The following is a 19,587-nucleotide window of genomic DNA, read 5'->3' as shown; positions in this document are numbered from 1 at the left end:
CTTCTTTTCTTTTTTTTTTCTTTTAGAGGTGTGACTGGAATTAAGATTGAATCGCATGTGTTTATTATGGTAAAGGAATGAATGTATGTTGAAGAGTGAGATAGGTAGGTTATCAGAAATCCGTTAGGCGTTAACACTCATTTTGTAACCCTTCCCTCACTGTTTTTTCACCGACCTACAGTTGTGATGAGTACTGTTAAAGGTTGTATGTCAGTATCAGTAAAGGACTGGTCAAGGCGAGTCAGGGAATGGTCTGGAGCTCCGAAGTTAGCTACGTGAGGCTTGGAGAGTCGGGTGTGGTTATTTTGTCTCGGTTCGTTAGTCAGACAGTAATCACTAAATAGCTAGTAAGGTATCGTGTGTCAGCAAGAGAAAGAAGTACTTTAGTGAATGGCACTCGTTTAACAGTGGAGACGCTGATCCTGTCTTTCCTCGGCAGTCTCTCGCTAGGGGTTTATGTGCCCGTCTATCGTAAGGAGACCGAGGATATTGTTTAACGTGCTGATATCCCATTCCAAGCCTAGTTGTGGCAATAAAAGGTATGTAATTGTTTCAACATTGTGATTGTTCAGTCTATGGGTAGCCTTCGATTGACTTGTATAATTGTATCGGTGGTTTGTTTTGAGTACATCTCGGATCGTTATTTATTATTTTGTGAGCGTTTCTGGTGATTATGTATGGTGCCGCAGTTCACTCTGCTACAAAGCTACTACTTTGCTACTGAGCTGCGAAATGAATGAAGATGAAAGCAGTCAGACTTTGTGTATGTCCTGGCCTGGGGCAGCCACAAAAGGAGTTAGGTAAGATGAATACTGCACTGATGAATTCAGTTTGAGAATGACTCTTAAGTCGAAGCCAGATGGTAAAAGATTCATTACACTCAAGAGCGTAGCATGAGAGTATCGTTGTGCACATAGACGCAACACCCAGCTTTTAATTGAAAGTGAGGATAGAGGAAACAGGAGGGACAGAGAAGAGATTACTGTCACTTGCCTCAGACACCTGCAGTTTGGTGAAGAAAAGATGAAGTTTAGTAAAGGAGAGATGATGTTTTTATTCTCGACAAGAGATAGTGGTCAGGAGTAAAGTTATTATTCCTTAGCTTATGTTCCCTTCATGACCTACACACTCCTACCGTAATGGCCTCATATTGATTGATTCTGTTATGTATCTTACAGGGACAAGCAGAGCCTCCCATTTTTGTCCTGAAGGAATGTGGCAGTCACATCTGATTGTGCTTCTGATATTGGCAGGTAGGATGCTGCATGTCTCGTAGGTAGTATGCACCAGATCCAGTCACGTGCTAGTCTACTAACCTAGAGTACTAAGATCCAAAAATAGATATTGGAACCTGACCCTCGTTATGGTCACGACATCTAAAAGCATAGTCCTGACTATGGTGTGTCATGGCTAAGGATTTATCTCGCCTTCAAGTAGTGTTTCTCTCATGTTCCAAAGCTGGACAGCACAGTATTTATAGTAGTATGTATCAATATCACATTGAGTAGGATTTCTTTTAACAACAAAGTCGGTTTCGTTGCTGTGAGAACTTGAGATAGACAGAAACGCAGATACATTGCTTTCATTGATATAGATTCTCCGACCAGTTTGTATCCTTGTTTTCATGCATATTGATATACCACGACTCAGTACCGTAGTACTATTCATGTTGCTAACCTCCATCAGTATCTGAAAGGGGTGGATATGTTGGCAACCAAAAACACAAATCACTTCGTCACCAACACAAAGTGGAAAAGTGTACACGAGAACGGTAGACTAACTAAATTGATATATATATATATATATATATATATATATATATATATATATATATATATATATATATATATATATATATATATATATATATATATATATGAATTAATTCATTAAAAACCAGACGTGCCAGTATTCATCGTTTTGTATTTAGTGCACAACGTTCTGTCTCCACTTCTGCCTACAAGGAATAATAAATAGCTGAAAAGGGAGTTATGTAACTGATCTAAATGGACATAAGACTGGAATGTACTGTAAACTTTATGCAACAAATATAGTTATTGACTTAATCAAGCACATCAAAGCTGTCATTATAACATAGGTAAAGTAGTACTCCCGGTGACTTTGGATGATAAGTTTTACATTTTTAATACAAATCCTATGAGATAGATATATTTAATATATAATTATTATACTTCATTAATCTTTTATACATACACATCACCTCCGAAAATATTACTTGTACCTCTAAAACTAGGAAATGTTACACAACTGATGCAGGGTCTATAATACTTGTTCATTCTTTTAACTGCGGATTGGTTCGAAAAAAAATGTGGCTTTTAGCGTGATTAAAAAAGATACGTTAGCTAAAAGGACAATGTATTTCAGGGGCCAGCGCAGCATCACGGGTGTACGTGCTAGCACCTGAGGGCGTGCCCGACAACGAGACCCGATTAGCATTGAGGCTGAGGGACGCCTTGAGTCCAAACGTTCCCTCCACACTCCACACATTCACACTCTGCTTGTGGTTTCAAGTCATCACTTTCTACCCTTTCAACACCATTCTAAGCTACGCTGTTACCGGCAGTCCGCACACTCTAGTTCTGGGTAAGAAGGGAAGCAGCTACAGGGAAAAGAAAATTATTTGACGAACTTGATAATGGCGCAGTGTGTTTTCGGTTTTCACCATCTCTCCCTCTTTTTCTTAGCTTTCTCACCCAGCTCCAATTTGGGTACATCTCTGTCAGTAGCATGTCCTCGACCAATTTCCTTTGCGTATCTCCGTCCTCGTAGGTTGTTGTCTCTTGTACCTGTGGCAGACGTATGTCTGCAGGATACATAGGCAAAAATGCATATTATTGATAATTTTATTCAAAAGTATCTTCACCGTGTTGTCCACCCTTAGCGATGGAAAGTTCGACGTGTTTTACTAGCAACTCTGTATACTCGTATCTGTTGATTTTAGCATATTCATTTGCGATGCACTGGGTATTACTCCTGTCTCCAGATTTTTAAGTCATCCTATAATAGTACCAGACATTAAAGAGATTCCATTGAGGTTCAGTAAGATTTGCAGTGGCAGTAACCATCCCAACCAAGGATGTTCAAGGTAGAAGTATGGCTAGTATATGCCTGATGACGTGGTGAAAGGTTTCCTCACACTACAGCACGATTCTGAACTGAACATCCTGCATCCTGGCTTCCAGAATTGGCAAACGATGCTTCAATGTATGTGCAACGTGCATTGGATGGGGCGTTAACCTCCTAGTCAAGTGTACAACAGAAGGTTTTAAAGCGAAATGAGGAGGTGATCACCAATAAATCTTTAGCAAACTCTCAGTCCAGGAGGACATCTCCAAAGAGGCTTTCAGGCCTGCCTCATGGTATCGTGCAGTCCTCCATCATATAGTCAACCTCCAAGGTGCCAGTTCTTGCTTTCTCACCATAGGAAGAGAAAGATCTAGGTTTGACCATGGCGAAGTTTAAATGAGCGACGTTATAGAGGCAGACACGAATATCAACCTTTTCGTTGAAGCGAGTGTTGCATGCGCTGAGAAGAATTCCCGGGAACCAGTGAGCTCTTTCCAAAGCAAGTCATACTTGTATGCATGAATCAGAGGGATTATAGCGCAAACGGTTCTCTAAATGATTCTAACAATGTGGGTTGCCTCTCCCGAATAAGCTGGAATGTAAAATATTATTTTGTTCTTGCAAATTATGCAGAATTACAACATATTCCCTTTCTCTTTAGAAATTTAATTGTTTGCATGATTGTTAACTATTGGTGACTTCCAGAAAGTAGGCTAATGAGGTGTAAGGTGTAAGGTTCCTCATTCCTTTCAGCAACTAGTGTGGCTGGATATGGTGAGGGACAACTAACTAGCTACACTCCATCTGTTTGGAACAAGGTCAGGAAAATATCAAACCATGTGTTCATATCCTCCTTCCCTGTAACTTTCGCAAGATGCCAATGCTCTGGTCTATGAACTACACTCGTATGTAGCAGAGGCGCAGCCCCTTGCCCGCCTGAAGCACAGGCACCTGTCTCAAGAGGTGAATACAGTTATTTTCTTGTTCCCAACGAACATATCTCGATAACTACAGCCTTGCATGCACAAATTCTTCTGCTCCAGGTTCTGTCTCCAGAGCAAAAAGTTAAGAGTTCAGAGCAGATATGATTCTTATATTGTCCTGGCTGCCTCCTGCCCTGCTCTCTGTCCCCTTGGAAGTGTCGGAGCCCTACTTCACCAAGGATCACACTTAGCTGCTTATCTTATTTCTATTGCTGCTTATTAAATCAAGATGACGAATGGCAATACCTTTAAGAATACCTGTAAAATAAGCAAATACTATAAAGGGATTTACAATCAACAAGAAAGTATGTTGACTTTAATCCATGGAGTAAATATCAGACACTGAATCAGAATAAAAATAATACTGAAAACTACTTAAAACGTTTTGACAAGTCATAAATCATTAATCATTATAACTTTAAATATCAAGTTATATACTTAACACATATAAAAAAAAATCAAGCATCAGATCATTAATACATATATTGAAGCAAATTAATGTCTAGAGTTTTATATAATGAAATCATTAACTCAATATTGCACTGATAAATGATATAGATAATTTAACACATATACAGATACTAACATGTCACCAAAATATTGACATATTATAAACATATTATAGGTACTTAATACATTAGCAAGCATCAGCGTAAATGATTAACTCAGTTGAGCAGTGAACTCATTTTTACACACTTGATAATAATTTATTTTTGAAATAAACTTAATCTTTACTTTATATACGTCACGTAAATTTATCTTAAAACATTAAGCTTAAACATAAGTACAATAAGCATACACTGTATGCATTTAGTGTAATATTAGGAAAACAAGTATTATTACATACTCTCAGATACAGCAGCGCTTAAGGTGGACATTCATCACTCAGCACTGCTTTCTCGGAAGAGCATTGTCTCTACAGTCTCTCTGCCTCCCTCTTTATGGTACTGAGCATTTAGCGTAGGTTTATAAATACACTTATGAATTGTACCTCTTTCGGTGGTCTTAAGTTTATGTTTTACAAATAAATTACATCCGAAACAAAATGACGAAAGAAATCAAGGAACATTTTAAGCGACTACATGCCACATTGATATGATTCTTATGTTTCTGCTCCATTTGTCCGTCACGTCGTCACGTCGCGAATCATTTTGGCGTCACGAGGCAAACACTTGCTCGTCAGCTTCACGGTACATGTACACATCACGAAATCTGCTGTCTACATTATATTACCTGTGCAGGCCTACACACTTGTGCCACAGGACATGAAAATAGTCATCAGCATTGTATTAGCACTTTTTTTTAGTATCATTACAGTCATCATCACCATCATCGTTATGGTAACGAGACCCGGCAGCATTATTATCTACAGTTTTATTATCTTTGCCACTACTGTCATGATACTGCAGGTCACGACTGACGCCTTGCAGGTCTGACAGATTTTATCAATCTTCACTAAAGATGTGGGACATAATCGGAACATAAGAGGACTACTCATTACATTTGCACAGACTTCATGAAGGACTTCTCCCCTCGATAACATAGTATCATGGACAGTAGTCGGATTCGAGATGGACAGTGCATCAACAGGCAAAACATTTCCCACTCTGAGCTAGTTTTATTAATCTCGTAGTGGATTTTCCCTCGCAGTCTCCAATTTTCAGTATTTTTTTTTGTGTGTGTGTGTGTTATAAGACTGCATGGTGCAGACTGCACGATCTTTCTCAATATTAGTATCAGCCACAGTAATTCTTCTCTTCACCAGAGCATACCTACAATTCTCCTACATTTATGGCAAAAAGGTTACATGTTATGTTCATAAAAAAAAATGAAACCTGATCAAGATTGTATGCTGTATCCTCATCACCAGATATTCATCGCTACTCTGACACCACCTCACAACACTTACATGAGTTCTCAGTCTCTCCCCTATCCTTTATTCCCTCGGCCTGATGTGTTTCATTTATCCCATTACCCCATACAAAAGATGCATAAACATAAAGGCAAAGAAAATAAAATGATAAGAAAACACACTATTTAGGTTCTACCCAAACATATTTACCCTCTTATATTTATGTATGTATTCAGAACAGTGTGGAAATAGTAATCTACAGAGGATGCCATTGCTCCACACCGCCAATCAGTTATCAAGTAGAGCAATTATGCATGTCTTTTTCTTTCTTTTTTTTTTTTTTATCAAGAAATATAATTACCCTTCGTTGAGAATCACCAACATGATGGCTTCGTGGAAATACTCACGTACTCCATAGGCGCAGGGTACAATGTCCTCTGACGGTGGTGATGTACTGTGTGGTTAAGTTGTCTGACACCTGCTGATGCTGCTGCTCCCTGCTAATCAAATCCTGCCCAAAAATCAGAAGGAAAGAAGAGCTGTAGATGTTGAAAGAGGCCTTTGTCTTGATAGACTGTTGATCGTTGTACATGTCGATAACGATTACACACACAGACACACACACACACACACACACACACACTCACACACACATACACACACACACACCACGTATCTGCCCACTCCATAAGCACATTAGTAAATATAGCATAGAAGAAACAGCAATACTAGAGTAGGTGTATTAAAATGGCAGACTTCCTCATTGTTATATTGATGTCATCGTCAGTGGCTAAAAATAATAATTATAGTGTTAAATTAATGAACATAAGTAAAAACAAACATATAGAAATCAATGTACAGTAAAAATTATGTTTTGCTTCAATGATAACGTATTTAGCGCTGAGACTTTTGGTCATTTGAATTAACCTGGGTTTGCCCCTCTGTGGAAGCTACGATTCCCCTCCAAGCAACTTGTCTCCAAGATAAATATAATAAATGTAACTATTTCTCCTCGTTACAGTTGTGAGATCCTCCGACCTTCATGTACGATACGAAGAACATTTTGTAAGAAAGATACATCCGTTCCTCCCGTTACAATGGTATGCAGCATGTGTGGTGATGCGACCCACGGGGCTGCGGCTGTGGCTGGTGGAGGAGTCAGTGTTGCTAGAGGCAGCCATGTTCCCCTTGTCCTTAGATGGATTTCTGGTACTGGGGCAGAAACAGGATAGAGTGGATGGCGGTTATACCACGTCTCAGGCTTTCTCTGGTCACGTAACTCTCTTCAATCTGTGGGACATTGCCTTCTCCACCCAGGACCTCGATGACTGGAGCAGGTGCCGGCCAGTGGTCGCCGAGCCACTTACTGACTGGGATAATTTAAACATAATCCATAATGGTTCTGCTGGAATCGACATACATGCTGAAGGACCTTGTAACAATGAATCACTTAACCATAACAAGGTGTTATTAGTCACTCAAAAGATGAGGTGGAAACGCGCTCTTCATCTAATGACAAGTTTTAGGAAGTGGACAGATTCACGAAGCTTTTCCTTTCAGCATCAACATGAAGCGTTGTTGAGATCTTCACAATCCTGCAATTTTCTAGATACCGAACAACCAGTGGCTTGGATAGGTCTTCTATACAACTGTTCCTCGAAAGAAATACAAAAACTAAATGGGGTAAGAGCTAATGTGACACCTAACTGGTCGCCGAATTTTACAACAATAATTCATAAGACTTCATGTATGGATCTTCGTCCTGTTGCTGTGAATGCAGATGAATATTGGTATTATCTCCCAGATCATATTGAATTATGTTCATTTGCTGAAAAATGTGACAGCGAACCAAATTTCAATATTCGAATGCAATGTCGACATGACGAGCAAATGGCGTACTTCTATCTGAATTTCATCTTTACACAAGCTAAGGCCACGCAGCATCAAGACGGTGCCATTTACCTACACGGTGTGCAGCCTTACGTAATGGAGCAAACTTACAACCGCGGGATTTGGTGCCTGAAAAAGAGAACACTTCCATCACCAACGGTCATTGCATGTACTAATTCTTCTTACGTGCCACTGGGCTTCGAAACATGGTATCCTGTTCCTGTTGCTGATTCAGAAGCTGACCCGTGCACTGACATGAATCTTCGAGAATTCAAGTCTTCGTTCTCTTCACCCTTATTGATGAGTACCTGCAGTAGTGAACAGTTTACGTGTAACGATCTGCAGTGCATCACCCTGGATAAAGTGTGCGATATGAAACCAGATTGCAAGAAAGGTGAGGATGAGAGGGACTGCAGCATTATAGGCTCAGCAAATGGTCACTTATTAAACATGCCCCCTAGCTTCCCTCTGCACATGCAGCTACTTGTCACTGTTAAGAAGATATCAAACATCGACCTGATGAACTTCGCCATGACCATGACTTTCGCCGTGTTGACGATCTGGAGGGATCCTCGACTGCGATACAACCACCTGTTACCTGGCACACGAACCGTCAATGCATCATTCGAGGTGGGTAAGGACTTCAGTTCTCTCTCTCTCTCTCTCTCTCTCTCTCTCTCTCTCTCTCTCTCTCTCTCTCTCGTCTGTGTGAAAATGTTATTTTTTTTTTATTCACTTAAGTCAGGTTCTAATATTAGCTTGTAAGCATGAAAAAAATAAATAAAAAAAAAAAATAAAAATATATATATATATATATATATATATATATATATATATATATATATATATATATATATATATATATATATATATATATATATATATATATATATATATATATATATTAGGATTACATTTGCGTCAAATATTTTAATGTTTATTATCATCGTAGGGAATATGAAATACGAAAATTTCTGAAAATTATAACGTAAAAAGGTTATGTAAGCAATGTATGAAGGTTATGTAAGCTATTCTTCAGCAATGTATGAATGAGAGAGAGAGAGAGAGAGAGAGAGAGAGAGAGAGAGAGAGAGAGAGAGAGAGAGAGAGAGAGAGAGAGCAGTGACTGTTTTTGTATTCTTTCATCAACTCGTTATTTAGTCTGGCTTACAGATATGGAGGCCGGCGTTGTGGCTGGAGGACAGCTTGGAAATACAGAAATCGCTGTTAGAGGTTCTGATGGTGGAGAGGCGTGGCGCAGCGCAAGTTGTGCCCGGCTGTAAGTTGTGGCATGCTTAGTTCTCTGTTTTGTTGATAAGATCGAGGGAAAAAAATTAAGTGTGGTAATGTTGAACTTTTTTCCCTATTTGCTTTTCCTAAAGAAAAATTTCCCACGAATAGTGAGACTGCTCTTCTTGTATCGACCCTATGTGTCTTGACATCCCCCTTCAACTTTTTTTTTTCTTTTACTTCTGCAACATTCGCTGCCGTAGATCTAATTTTTTATCTGTGGAACGCCATCTCTCCTTTAAAAAAACCTCATCTTCTCATCACCGAAACGAAGGTTTCTGCGGCAACCCCTCATCTGTTCCTTCCTGCCTCCTCTATCCTCAGTTTCAATCCAAAGTTGGATACTGCATCTATGTGCCCAACGACATAACTTGCTCTCGTGCCCACGCTCTTGAATCTTCCGAATTTTTTACCATCTGGCTACGACTGCAGAGTCGAGATTCTTCGAAACTAAAATGACAACAACTTAAATATTTCAAAATTATAATGTAACTGCATAATTCAGTAATATCCACAATATCCGAGCTCTTTATAATTTCCTTGCTTTTTTTTTTTAAATCTTCCTCAATCTCGATGAAATGTAATTCCTTCCTAGAATTGATTTGAAGTCTCCTGTGTTCTATTTTCATAAAGATCGTGGGACACTGTCCTTTCTGAGAAATCTTTCGTGTTGCCTATTTTCAACTCTAAAAGTTATATCCATAAGAATCAATTTTCTGGAACTTTTCACTTAGCACACTAGAAAGAGAACAGATTAGCTAAACCTTCCTGTTTTTTTTTTTTTTTTTTTTTTTAGAATTCCCCTCGTCTCTCTCTCTCTCTCTCTCTCTCTCTCTCTCTCTCTCTCTCTCTCTCTCTCTCTCTCTCTCTCTCTCTCTCTCTCTCTCTCTGCATTAGTGTTTTGTCTGTTCTCTGACCGTCTGTCTGTCTATCTGTCGGCTTTCCTTGTATCAAATAGCAACATACATCTAACGCAAACGCTCGGTCCACAGCGCACCTGGAGTACAAAGGATCGGAGAACCCGCTGTGGAATATTCAAGACATTCAGGCCACCTTCTTCTGCGGGTATGACCTGCGCAGTTATCCCAAAGACCGCCAGACATGTAACCTCCTTATTTACGTAAGTCTTAATTTTTCTCCGAAAATGATTTTTTTTTTCCTCCATTGTTGGCATTCAGAGGAAGAAAAAGGGGTGAGAAAGATGAGTCTTTCTCTTTTCCTTCTTTTTCTCAAATCTATGAGCATTCATAATACTCATCATTAATTCCAGGAGTATATCATAGAAGAATCCTGTTAACAGGTAAAAAACGTAAATAGAATAGGTCTTGAGATTGACGCGGCATCAAGGATGAACACGTGCAGACAGTTCTTGGTGGAATATCATGTGGTGCACTGCCGCCTGATGTGGCCCAACGTTACCAACAACTTCACGATCCAGGTCACGCTACTGAGGCGTCAGGAGTACTTCATTTTCTCTACCTACTTGCCGTCAGTGCTTCTGTTAGCTATTGGGTGAGTGCACCCTTGGACCGCCCTGTAGTCTCTGAATGTCTACTGAGACTTACGAAGCAGCACCTGTGGTGCCACTGTGCAATAATGACGATTACGATTATGCTTATGGTAATGATGAGATGATGATAATGAAAATAGTAATAATAATAATATTAATAATAATGATAATAATAATAATAATGATATTATTATTATTATTATTATTATTATTATTATTATTATTATTATTATTATTATTATTATTATTATTATTATCATTATTGTTGTTGTTGTTATTGTTGCTGTTGTTGTTGTTGTTGTTGTTGTTGTTGTTGTTATATATCATTATTACAAATAGTATCATTACCGTTATTATCATTAATGTTGTTAGTATAATGACGTAAAAGCTTATCACATACCTCCTGCGTATTGACCTGTTCCTGCTGCAGGTACGGCACACTGCACTTGCCTGCCGACCTCTTCAACGAGCGAGGCACAATGAGTCTCACCACCCTGCTGTTGTTCATATCGCTCTATACACAGACGTCTTCCTCCCTTCCCAAGACGTCCTACATGAAGTATATTGACGAGTGGTACGTTTTCAGCCTTAGCTATCTTTCTCTCATTATTGCCATCCATATGGTCACGTGTTCTACTGCCCTCTCCACCAGCATGAGCGAGGGTGCTGCCTCAGTCCTCAAGCCTCGAGGGCTAAGCATCGCTGTGGTGCCTGGCGGGTCTGGTGGTGGCCAGTGTGAGGTGAAAATGTCCTTGATAAGTGACGTCAATATTCTTAAGATCTCACGAATCGCTTTCGCTGCAATAGCTGCCATCTTCATGCTTTACTACTTTACTAAAGTGTAGCCAATAAGATTACGCGACTTTCATCTTCTGTTTCTATTTACCGATGCTAAGCATAGTCATTAAAGATATTGGTCATTTGCTAAAGGAAGAAGAATATATATATATATATATATATATATATATATATATATATATATATATATATATATATATATATATATATATATATATATATATATATATATATATATATATATATATATATATATATATATATATATATATATATATATATATATATATATATATATATATATATATATATATATATATATATATATATATATATATATATACACACACACACACACACACACACACTTGGTACATACATAGATAGCGGCAAACTGAGTGCATGTGCATTCTTCACTCACTACAAGTAGTTCACTGTATCACATCAGATACCTGCTGTCTCCACGATACAACAAATAAAATTTTAGTAATTGAGTGTTCACATAGTTTTAGTAGAAAAATAAAGGAATCGTCTGTGTTTGTGCAATAATATGATGAAATCTTTACCGCTGATATTCATTCTTAATTCTTTCAAAGGTTAAGTTGAAAATTCCTGAAAGATTCATGAATTTTCCCATGTCGTGCTCATGTTTCTTGTGATTCTGTTAGGGTAGCATTTACATGTGAGTATGCAAGGCTTTCCCACTTCAAAAGCAAATAATAAAGTATAATATACAACAGAAATCGTACCTGCTTAACAAAAATGTAGGATGATGAAATGTGGCCGCTGGTCTCCTTGATAAGAACAGTCGGAAAAGTTGCAAGTGTGCTTTTCACTTATTTATTCGAATAGCAAGAGCGCAATACAAAGTGAGTATTTGCATTAAGCTATCATAAATGCATCATGTTATAAAACATGTTTCATGTGTGCTACAGCTCTTGGTGTACGTAACAAGAGTTTCCTGAAAAATTCGAAAACTAAGCCGGTTCCAGTATTCCGTTTGCTGTCTCGCTGCAAACTATACGGGAATTATGAAGTTCAAGGTGAGGTAATGATATTAGGACCTGGATGGACCTACTACAGTGTATGAGTAATGAGGGATAGAGATGGGAAGTTTTCGTGAGTTGTAAAACAAATTGCTTCGATACGCAATAATTAGTACTACTAAAATCCACAGGCAGGCAGGTTGAAGGATGAGAGACGAGAGTAAGAAAGGTGGACGAGTGAAGATGGAAGGGGGAGGAGAAAGTTAACATTACTGAAGAACACCAATAAACAGGGGAAGACAACCGAAAGACGATACAAAACAGTGCTTGAAAAGGTGTCTTTCGGCAAGTGCACATTGACTGTATCTCGCAGCTGATTATCCACCGCACGATATTAAACAAAGCTGATATGAACATAATGGCGCTGTTTACTGGACTAATGAGAGCGTAGTGTAAGTATCGTTACTAACCATTACCGGCATTCCTAAACGACCAATTGAGCAATCGGACGATAGAGGCAGTAATAAGTAAGTTGTGGAGAAAGCAGAAGTGCTTGGAGCCTCTTGGGTCAACTCTTCTCAGTGTTTGCTTTTGAACAGGCTCAGACCACTAAGTTACGATTTTTCTGGCTACTTGTTATTCGTGTTCCAGCTTGTACTATCTTACTCGTCCTGCTATATATGTATGAGTACTCGTAATACAACACTGGTGGTTGGCACATCCCGGACATTCTAGCAGTTTTTAGAGATTGTTACGGAGCTTTGATTTTTAGCCTTTTATGTTACGGATGACAATAAAATACATAAAGGTTCAACTTCCCGCATGAGTTAGGGCGTAGGGCTCGTCAAAGCGTCAGCGCCAGTTTGAACATTGTAAGGATGCCGTATTTCTTGTATCTATTCAAGGACTTTGTACATCAAAAGAAAAAGAAGTAAAAGCACAATTTACTGTGCTGAGCATCGCTTGCTCCTCGCCATAAAAGCTATCATTGATTTACCTTCCATTTTCAGTTTTTATTTCACACACAATTCAATTAAACCACAACATGGAAGACGGACACCTTCTCGGTGTTGAATGACAGGCGGCACCTGCTTCCTGACATTTCGCTCCGCAGAGACTCGTGTACCACAGATGTGTGCGCCGAGGGAGAACAGCCAAGACTGTGGTGGGCATGTCATAATGAATTTTTGGTCAAATATCCCAGCCCTTCGGTAGCGTACAGAAAAAAAAAAAAATTTATCTTGTGGACTGCTTAATTCATGCTTAGCTGCTAGAATTATCTGTCTTCTACAATTAAACATTAATTTTCAGAATGTAGAACCTCTGAAAGTGGAGATGGTGTGGGTTTCACGATACCAGTAGCCTGAGATTTTGTAACTTTACAAAGAGAATAACATATTATTGAAAATTAAATCCGCAGTTTACGAGAATGGATAATAGATGGTGGAAAAACAATCTGTGGTACTGAATGACACATACTTAGTGGTATACATTATGAGAATTTTCCTCACACGTGTAAGTTATTTGAGTCAGTTATATAGTAATATTTACCATGTCATAACCTAAGTTGATTCTATATTTTCTTTACATAGGATAAGCCAGAATCATTCCATCATAATTGTCACAGGAGGAACTATTCTTGAGAACTATAACGCAGAGAGAGAGAGAGAGAGAGAGAGAGAGAGAGAGAGAGAGAGAGAGAGAGAGAGAGAGAGAGAGAGAGAGAGAGAGAGAGCTTTCCACTTTCCCTCTCTGTACTCCTCACTCAGTATTGTTCTGTTACTTATCCATACTAAGGGTATGACGAGCACGGAGGCAGAGCACAAAAAATTTACAATAATGCTTGTGCTTACTAAATCAAAATTCGAAGGAAAAGAAATATTTTACTATTCAGTTTTAAAAGGCATAACTAAAGAACATAAATAAATGAATAAATAAATAGATAAATAAATAAATAAACGAATAAATATTTTCATAGTTTGCAAACTAGTAAGGAAAACTTAAGGCCCTTCGTTAAAGGATAGAATTTAGATTAGGTTTGAGTTGGCTTCCATTGGCTTACTGGACCTCGCAGTCTCACATCCTGCCTCGTGTCAGAAGCAGCAGGTCTTCCTTACTTCTGCTACCTTTACGTAAGATCAACGGGTCCATTTACTGCATATTATGGAGGACATTCAAATGCTGTTTACTTTAAACAGTGTATAAACATCGAAATGTTAAAACAAATAATGAAATAGCGTAGCAAAGAACATGAGACCTGTGTGTCTTACAACGAGTTAATTTAGTTAATTAAGTAATAGAGTGAACTGAAGTTCATGTACGCACAAACACGAATAGGCGAGATGTGGGAACACAGGACGCTGAGTCAGCACCTTGGCGCCTGCCAGGCCTGCTGGTATTGATCACCCAGTTCCCCGCCCCCTGGCCCTGTCTCTCCCCACTCACTGCATGTCACAACCACCCACACCCTCCCCAGGCTCACTGCTCCCCATCACCACCAAGCATTGCACCCCTATCCCCGACCAGCTTTAACGCGATATAAAACAACCAATGCCTTTACTACTGCTAGCACCGCGATACATCTCAGATCTCATTGTACCACTAACAGCACCACTGCTGCTAACTGACCCACCACCACTGCTACAACTACTTCTACTTCTGCTTTTACTACTACTACTACTACTACTACTAATAATAATAATAATAATAATAATAATAATAATAATAATAATGATGATAATGATAATAATGATAATAATGATGATAATGATAATAATAGTAATATCAATAATACCACTACTACTACCACTACTACTACTACTACTACTGTTGCTGCTGCTGCTACTGCTTCTGCTGCTGCTGCTACTATTACTATTGCTGCTGCTGCTGCTATTGCTGCTGCTGCTTTCTACTACTACTACTACTACTACTACTGCTACTACTACTACTATCACTATTACTACCACCACTACTACTACTACTACCACTAACTAGCCTTCATTACTACAACCACTGTCATCGCAGTCATTATTACTGTCATAACACCATCACCACCACCGCCACTCCGTGATCGTGGTGCGAGGTGTTGGCCCCTGTGGGATTCCCCTTTAACTGGGAAAGGTCAATACATCTACTTGAGACTGTCCACGTCAAGAGAGAGAGAGAGAGAGAGAGAGAGAGAGAGAGAGAGAGAGAGATACATGCATGCATACGTATATATATATATATATATATATATATATATATATATATATATATATATATATATATATATATATATATATATATATATATTATACCACAAATCCCAGATCGACATCCACCATGAAAGGGGTAACCGGGACAAGGGGCACACACACACACACACACACACACACACACACACACACTCACTCTTGTGAAGCTTTGAGGCTTCACAAGAGTGAACTAATCTTTATCGATAATTGTAGGAGATACAAAATACAGAGATGGTAATACAAATTGTTAGTGAAAAGGAAAAAATCACTCTTGCTTTTGTCTCCGGTTCCGTTGGTGATGGCTGCAAGTAACAGCGGTTACTTTGCTCTTGGCTTCCGACAGAGAAGACAAAGTACTCCTGCCCTCATTTTAAAGGGATCACCTGCACTGCTTAGACAGTTTGGTTCAGAATAAGGCTCCTTCATGACAAATACTCTCCCCTACCACATCCGGTTGTCCCACACCTGTGTGAGACTATGTGTGGCCCCTCCCTCGGAGGTCGCATCGCTGCGTCTTTACTGGTGCACTCACAATTTCTCTCCACTAGTCTCTGTCACGTTCAATCATTCTACTATGCACCGGTGTCAGTCTTCTTCCCTTCAAGGCCTCCTTTACACCACCTATCCATTCCTTGCGTGGCCTGCCTCACAAGTTCACACCTCTCACACTTGATCTTATTATCTTCACCACCCTATCATCCTCCATTCTTTTAACATGCCCATACCATCTCACCACACATACATTATTCTGCCCGTCCTACCACGTCTCTCGCAATACTTTTTTTCCTTCCCACTTCCTCATTTCTGACTGTCCATCCGAGTTACTCCACACATACTCCTTAGACACTCATCCCCATTATATTCAATCTCTTCTTGTCCGCTACTCCCATACTCCGAGTCTTAGCACCGTACAGTGCAGTAAGTACTACTATTCCTTCATACAATATTCTCTTGACATTCATTCCAAGGGCCCTATTCCCAAGCAGTTTATTTATAATTATCTCATAACACTTACTGCATCATTCACCCTAGCTCTAGCTTCTGTCTCTACTCCTCCATTCACCGCTACTTTAGATCCAAGATAATTTACCTCCTCCAGCTCTTCACCATTCAGCCTTACATTCATCCTACCACCTGCCTCTCTGGTGTATCTCATTACCTTATTCCTTCCTACATTAACCTTCAGCTTCCTTCTACACATTCATCCAGACTCCTCTACCAACCTAGTTAACTTCTCTGTACACATCTGCCACCAGTGCTGTGTCATTCGCCAAAAGCAATAATCTCACATTCCATTCTTCATCCTCTGCTGGAACCAGACCCAGTCCCCTACCCAACATTCTAGTACTAACTTGCCTCCCCATACTACCCCATATAGGTGTTCAACAGCCATGGTGACGTTATACATCCCTAACGTATTCCCACTTTGACCGGAAACCATTCACTTGTGCTGTTTCCTGCCTGATAATAATGATAATAATAATAATAATAATAATAATAATAATAATAATAATAATAATAATAATCCTAGTGCTTACTAGCTTGTAACATTCCATTGGCGAGCTTCATCAGTTTATTGTTATTCCATCTTTCGAGTTCCTTCGTGAAACATAACGAAGACGCGACGCACACCATGCACACACGTATTCTGCAGATACATCAGAAACTTCACGTCATATTTAGACGTCGATACATTATTTACTGAGGCACGGCCTGTATAGTGAAACACATTGTGCTCTAAAGGCCACAGATATGCTAAATTGGATTCCATGGGTGTTTCTTTTTTCCCCAGTGATGAAGCAGAATCCATGTTGAATTACCAGTCAAGAGCCTTAATAGGCGATAAACGCCCTGCGAAGAATACCCAACAACATCAAGCAGCGCCTTGCCAGACAACTACCTATTTCAGTTTGCTATAACTCAAAACTTTTCATGAGTAGACGACCTGTTACGTGTTATCAATCGATATTCTGCGTCTAATAGTACATGTCCGGTCTCATTGATATTTTGATAGATGAAAATGTCTGAATAATGACCGCATCTTTATTTATTGTATCACTCACAGCAAACTTAGGTGCTATTGATCATAGGAAGTTCATTGTGGTCTTGTCTTGAAGTCTAAGAGTTATACTATGGCATAATATGGTTAAGAACAATAAACACAAAAAGAATTAAAAGTAAATAAATAAATAAAGACGGCTTTGTTAAAAGCGTAATGCTTGGAGACACCCACCATAATGCTCAGCTCTGTTCTCTATTGCTCAAAACTTTTCGAGGCTTTATTCTATACAGCATTTCATAGAAATTTCAATTCTGCGTCTAATTGTACGCCTGAAACAAAATTTAGTGGCTAAAATTGTAGGAAACTTAGTGCATCTTTTTATTTATTTTCATTTTTATCCTGGAATTTACGCATGTGCAGAAAGAACCTAAATTTTGCATGTATATATGACAAAAGTGGACACGTACAGAGATGTGCCATAATGAAACATGATATCATTGCAGTTGTAGCATATTTGTGTCATATTTTTTCATCATATATTACCTCATTCTTGTTTCAAATCAAATACAATTTCCATTCGTAAGCCTATCGCCCACACACCGGCGAAGTTAAATAACTCAATGGTTTCCTCAACCAGCTTTGCGCTCGCAGCGGTATTTTAGGACTCACGGAAGTGAGTGGGCGTGACGATGCAATTTTTATGCTCTCTGGAAGAAGGATGGCAGTGTCGGAAACCTGCTAGCTCTTCAAAATTCGGTGAAAAGATGTTTTAGATTAGATACAGTGGGAAAAGGGAAGGTGATGCACTCCATAATGAAGAGGCCAGACATATTTTAGTATAAACAAAGGAGGCATGCAAATTAATAATTCCGACAGGGAAGAATATCTATGTCCAATCACTTGACTATTTTGTTATCAATGGAGTGGAGAAAATAATTATTACGTGGGAGAATATTTAACATCACACCAACATCTTCCACGAGAACTGACAGTTTTCTTTCTTCTCTTCCCATCTCTCTTTCTGCAGCAAATTCCGTGTGGAATTCACTGCGGTCATGTTTAACTGAAGATAAAGCAGGTATATTCCATCGCTGATGTTTGTTATCAAAATTTTTGTTACTTACAGGCTACATAGATTATACAAATAATAATCGCTTGGGATATAAGGAGGCGAGCAGGCAGGCTTGCGGGATGAGGAAGGACATAAGAAGGCTATCTTGTTATTGGTAACTTGTTGTTCTTCTGCTGATGTAGAGTATCGGCTAAGCAGAGGTAGGTATTGGTTGTAAAAACTAAAAATAAATAGATAAGATAAAACTGAAATAACTAAATGAATAAATAAGTAAATAAGTAAACAAATATATACGCGAATAAGGAAATAAGTAAATAAATAAGCAAATAAATAAAGGAATAAATATTAAAAATATTTTAGCTTCCACACTTGGATGGACATATCCTACAGTTATCTATATAAAGATATATATATATATATATATATATATATATATATATATATATATATATATATATATATATATATATATATATATATATATATATATATATATATATATATAAAATGTGAATAACTGAAAAGAACATACTTGTAACTGTAACTTCAATGAATTTCGGGATGAAGCAAGTAAGAAAGAGCACGCACACTTACGTGGGCTACCGAGTTTTATACGTTGTATTATGAGAAATGGCAATTAAGCTGAATAATAATTATGATACAGTTGTTGTGCACATAGCATTGAAATGTTAAGCCTGAATAGATCTAGATACCTTAATGAAGAGTTTTCCTTAGGTAGCAGATAAGGAGACCTTCACAGCTTCCGAAGCTGATATCGTGACACCACGCAAGCAGTTTGTAATATATCATGTTCAGATCTATCATACTTATAGTATTTTAGCATTTAGCATTTCATTCAATATATTTTAATGTGATAACAC

At 38.5% G+C, this 19,587-nt stretch overlaps 1 protein-coding gene and 1 long non-coding RNA gene across 3 annotated transcripts; one reads left to right on the top strand and one right to left on the bottom strand.

The window, feature by feature from the left end:
• Positions 1 to 322: 322 nt before the first annotated feature.
• On the top strand, positions 323 to 11,541 carry LOC135100504 (uncharacterized). Of its 2 annotated transcripts, XM_064003475.1 has the most exons (8): positions 323 to 539; positions 1,179 to 1,253; positions 2,386 to 2,604; positions 6,944 to 8,442; positions 8,974 to 9,091; positions 10,095 to 10,222; positions 10,403 to 10,614; positions 11,043 to 11,541. In XM_064003475.1, the coding sequence occupies exons 2-8, from the start codon at positions 1,214 to 1,216 to the stop codon at positions 11,455 to 11,457; spliced, it is 2,631 nt and encodes an 876-aa protein (XP_063859545.1). In that variant the 5' UTR covers positions 323 to 539; positions 1,179 to 1,213; the 3' UTR covers positions 11,458 to 11,541. The 2 variants fall into 2 exon arrangements, with proteins under 2 accessions (XP_063859545.1, XP_063859546.1); XM_064003476.1 differs by lacking the exon at positions 10,403 to 10,614 and having other exon boundaries at positions 11,043 to 11,330.
• Positions 3,787 to 19,584, bottom strand: LOC135100508 (uncharacterized). Its single transcript, XR_010268742.1, has 2 exons — positions 19,420 to 19,584; positions 3,787 to 6,433 (listed from the first exon to the last, which is right to left on the bottom strand). It is a non-coding gene; the product is annotated as an uncharacterized LOC135100508 (long non-coding RNA).
• Between the last annotated feature and the right edge of the window lie 3 nt (positions 19,585 to 19,587).

This window comes from Scylla paramamosain, chromosome 5, assembly GCF_035594125.1.
Source record: "Scylla paramamosain isolate STU-SP2022 chromosome 5, ASM3559412v1, whole genome shotgun sequence".
Classification (NCBI taxonomy): domain Eukaryota; kingdom Metazoa; phylum Arthropoda; class Malacostraca; order Decapoda; family Portunidae; genus Scylla; species Scylla paramamosain.
Note: the sequence above shows the minus strand (reverse complement) of the source record. Positions and strands in the feature narration are given on the sequence as shown.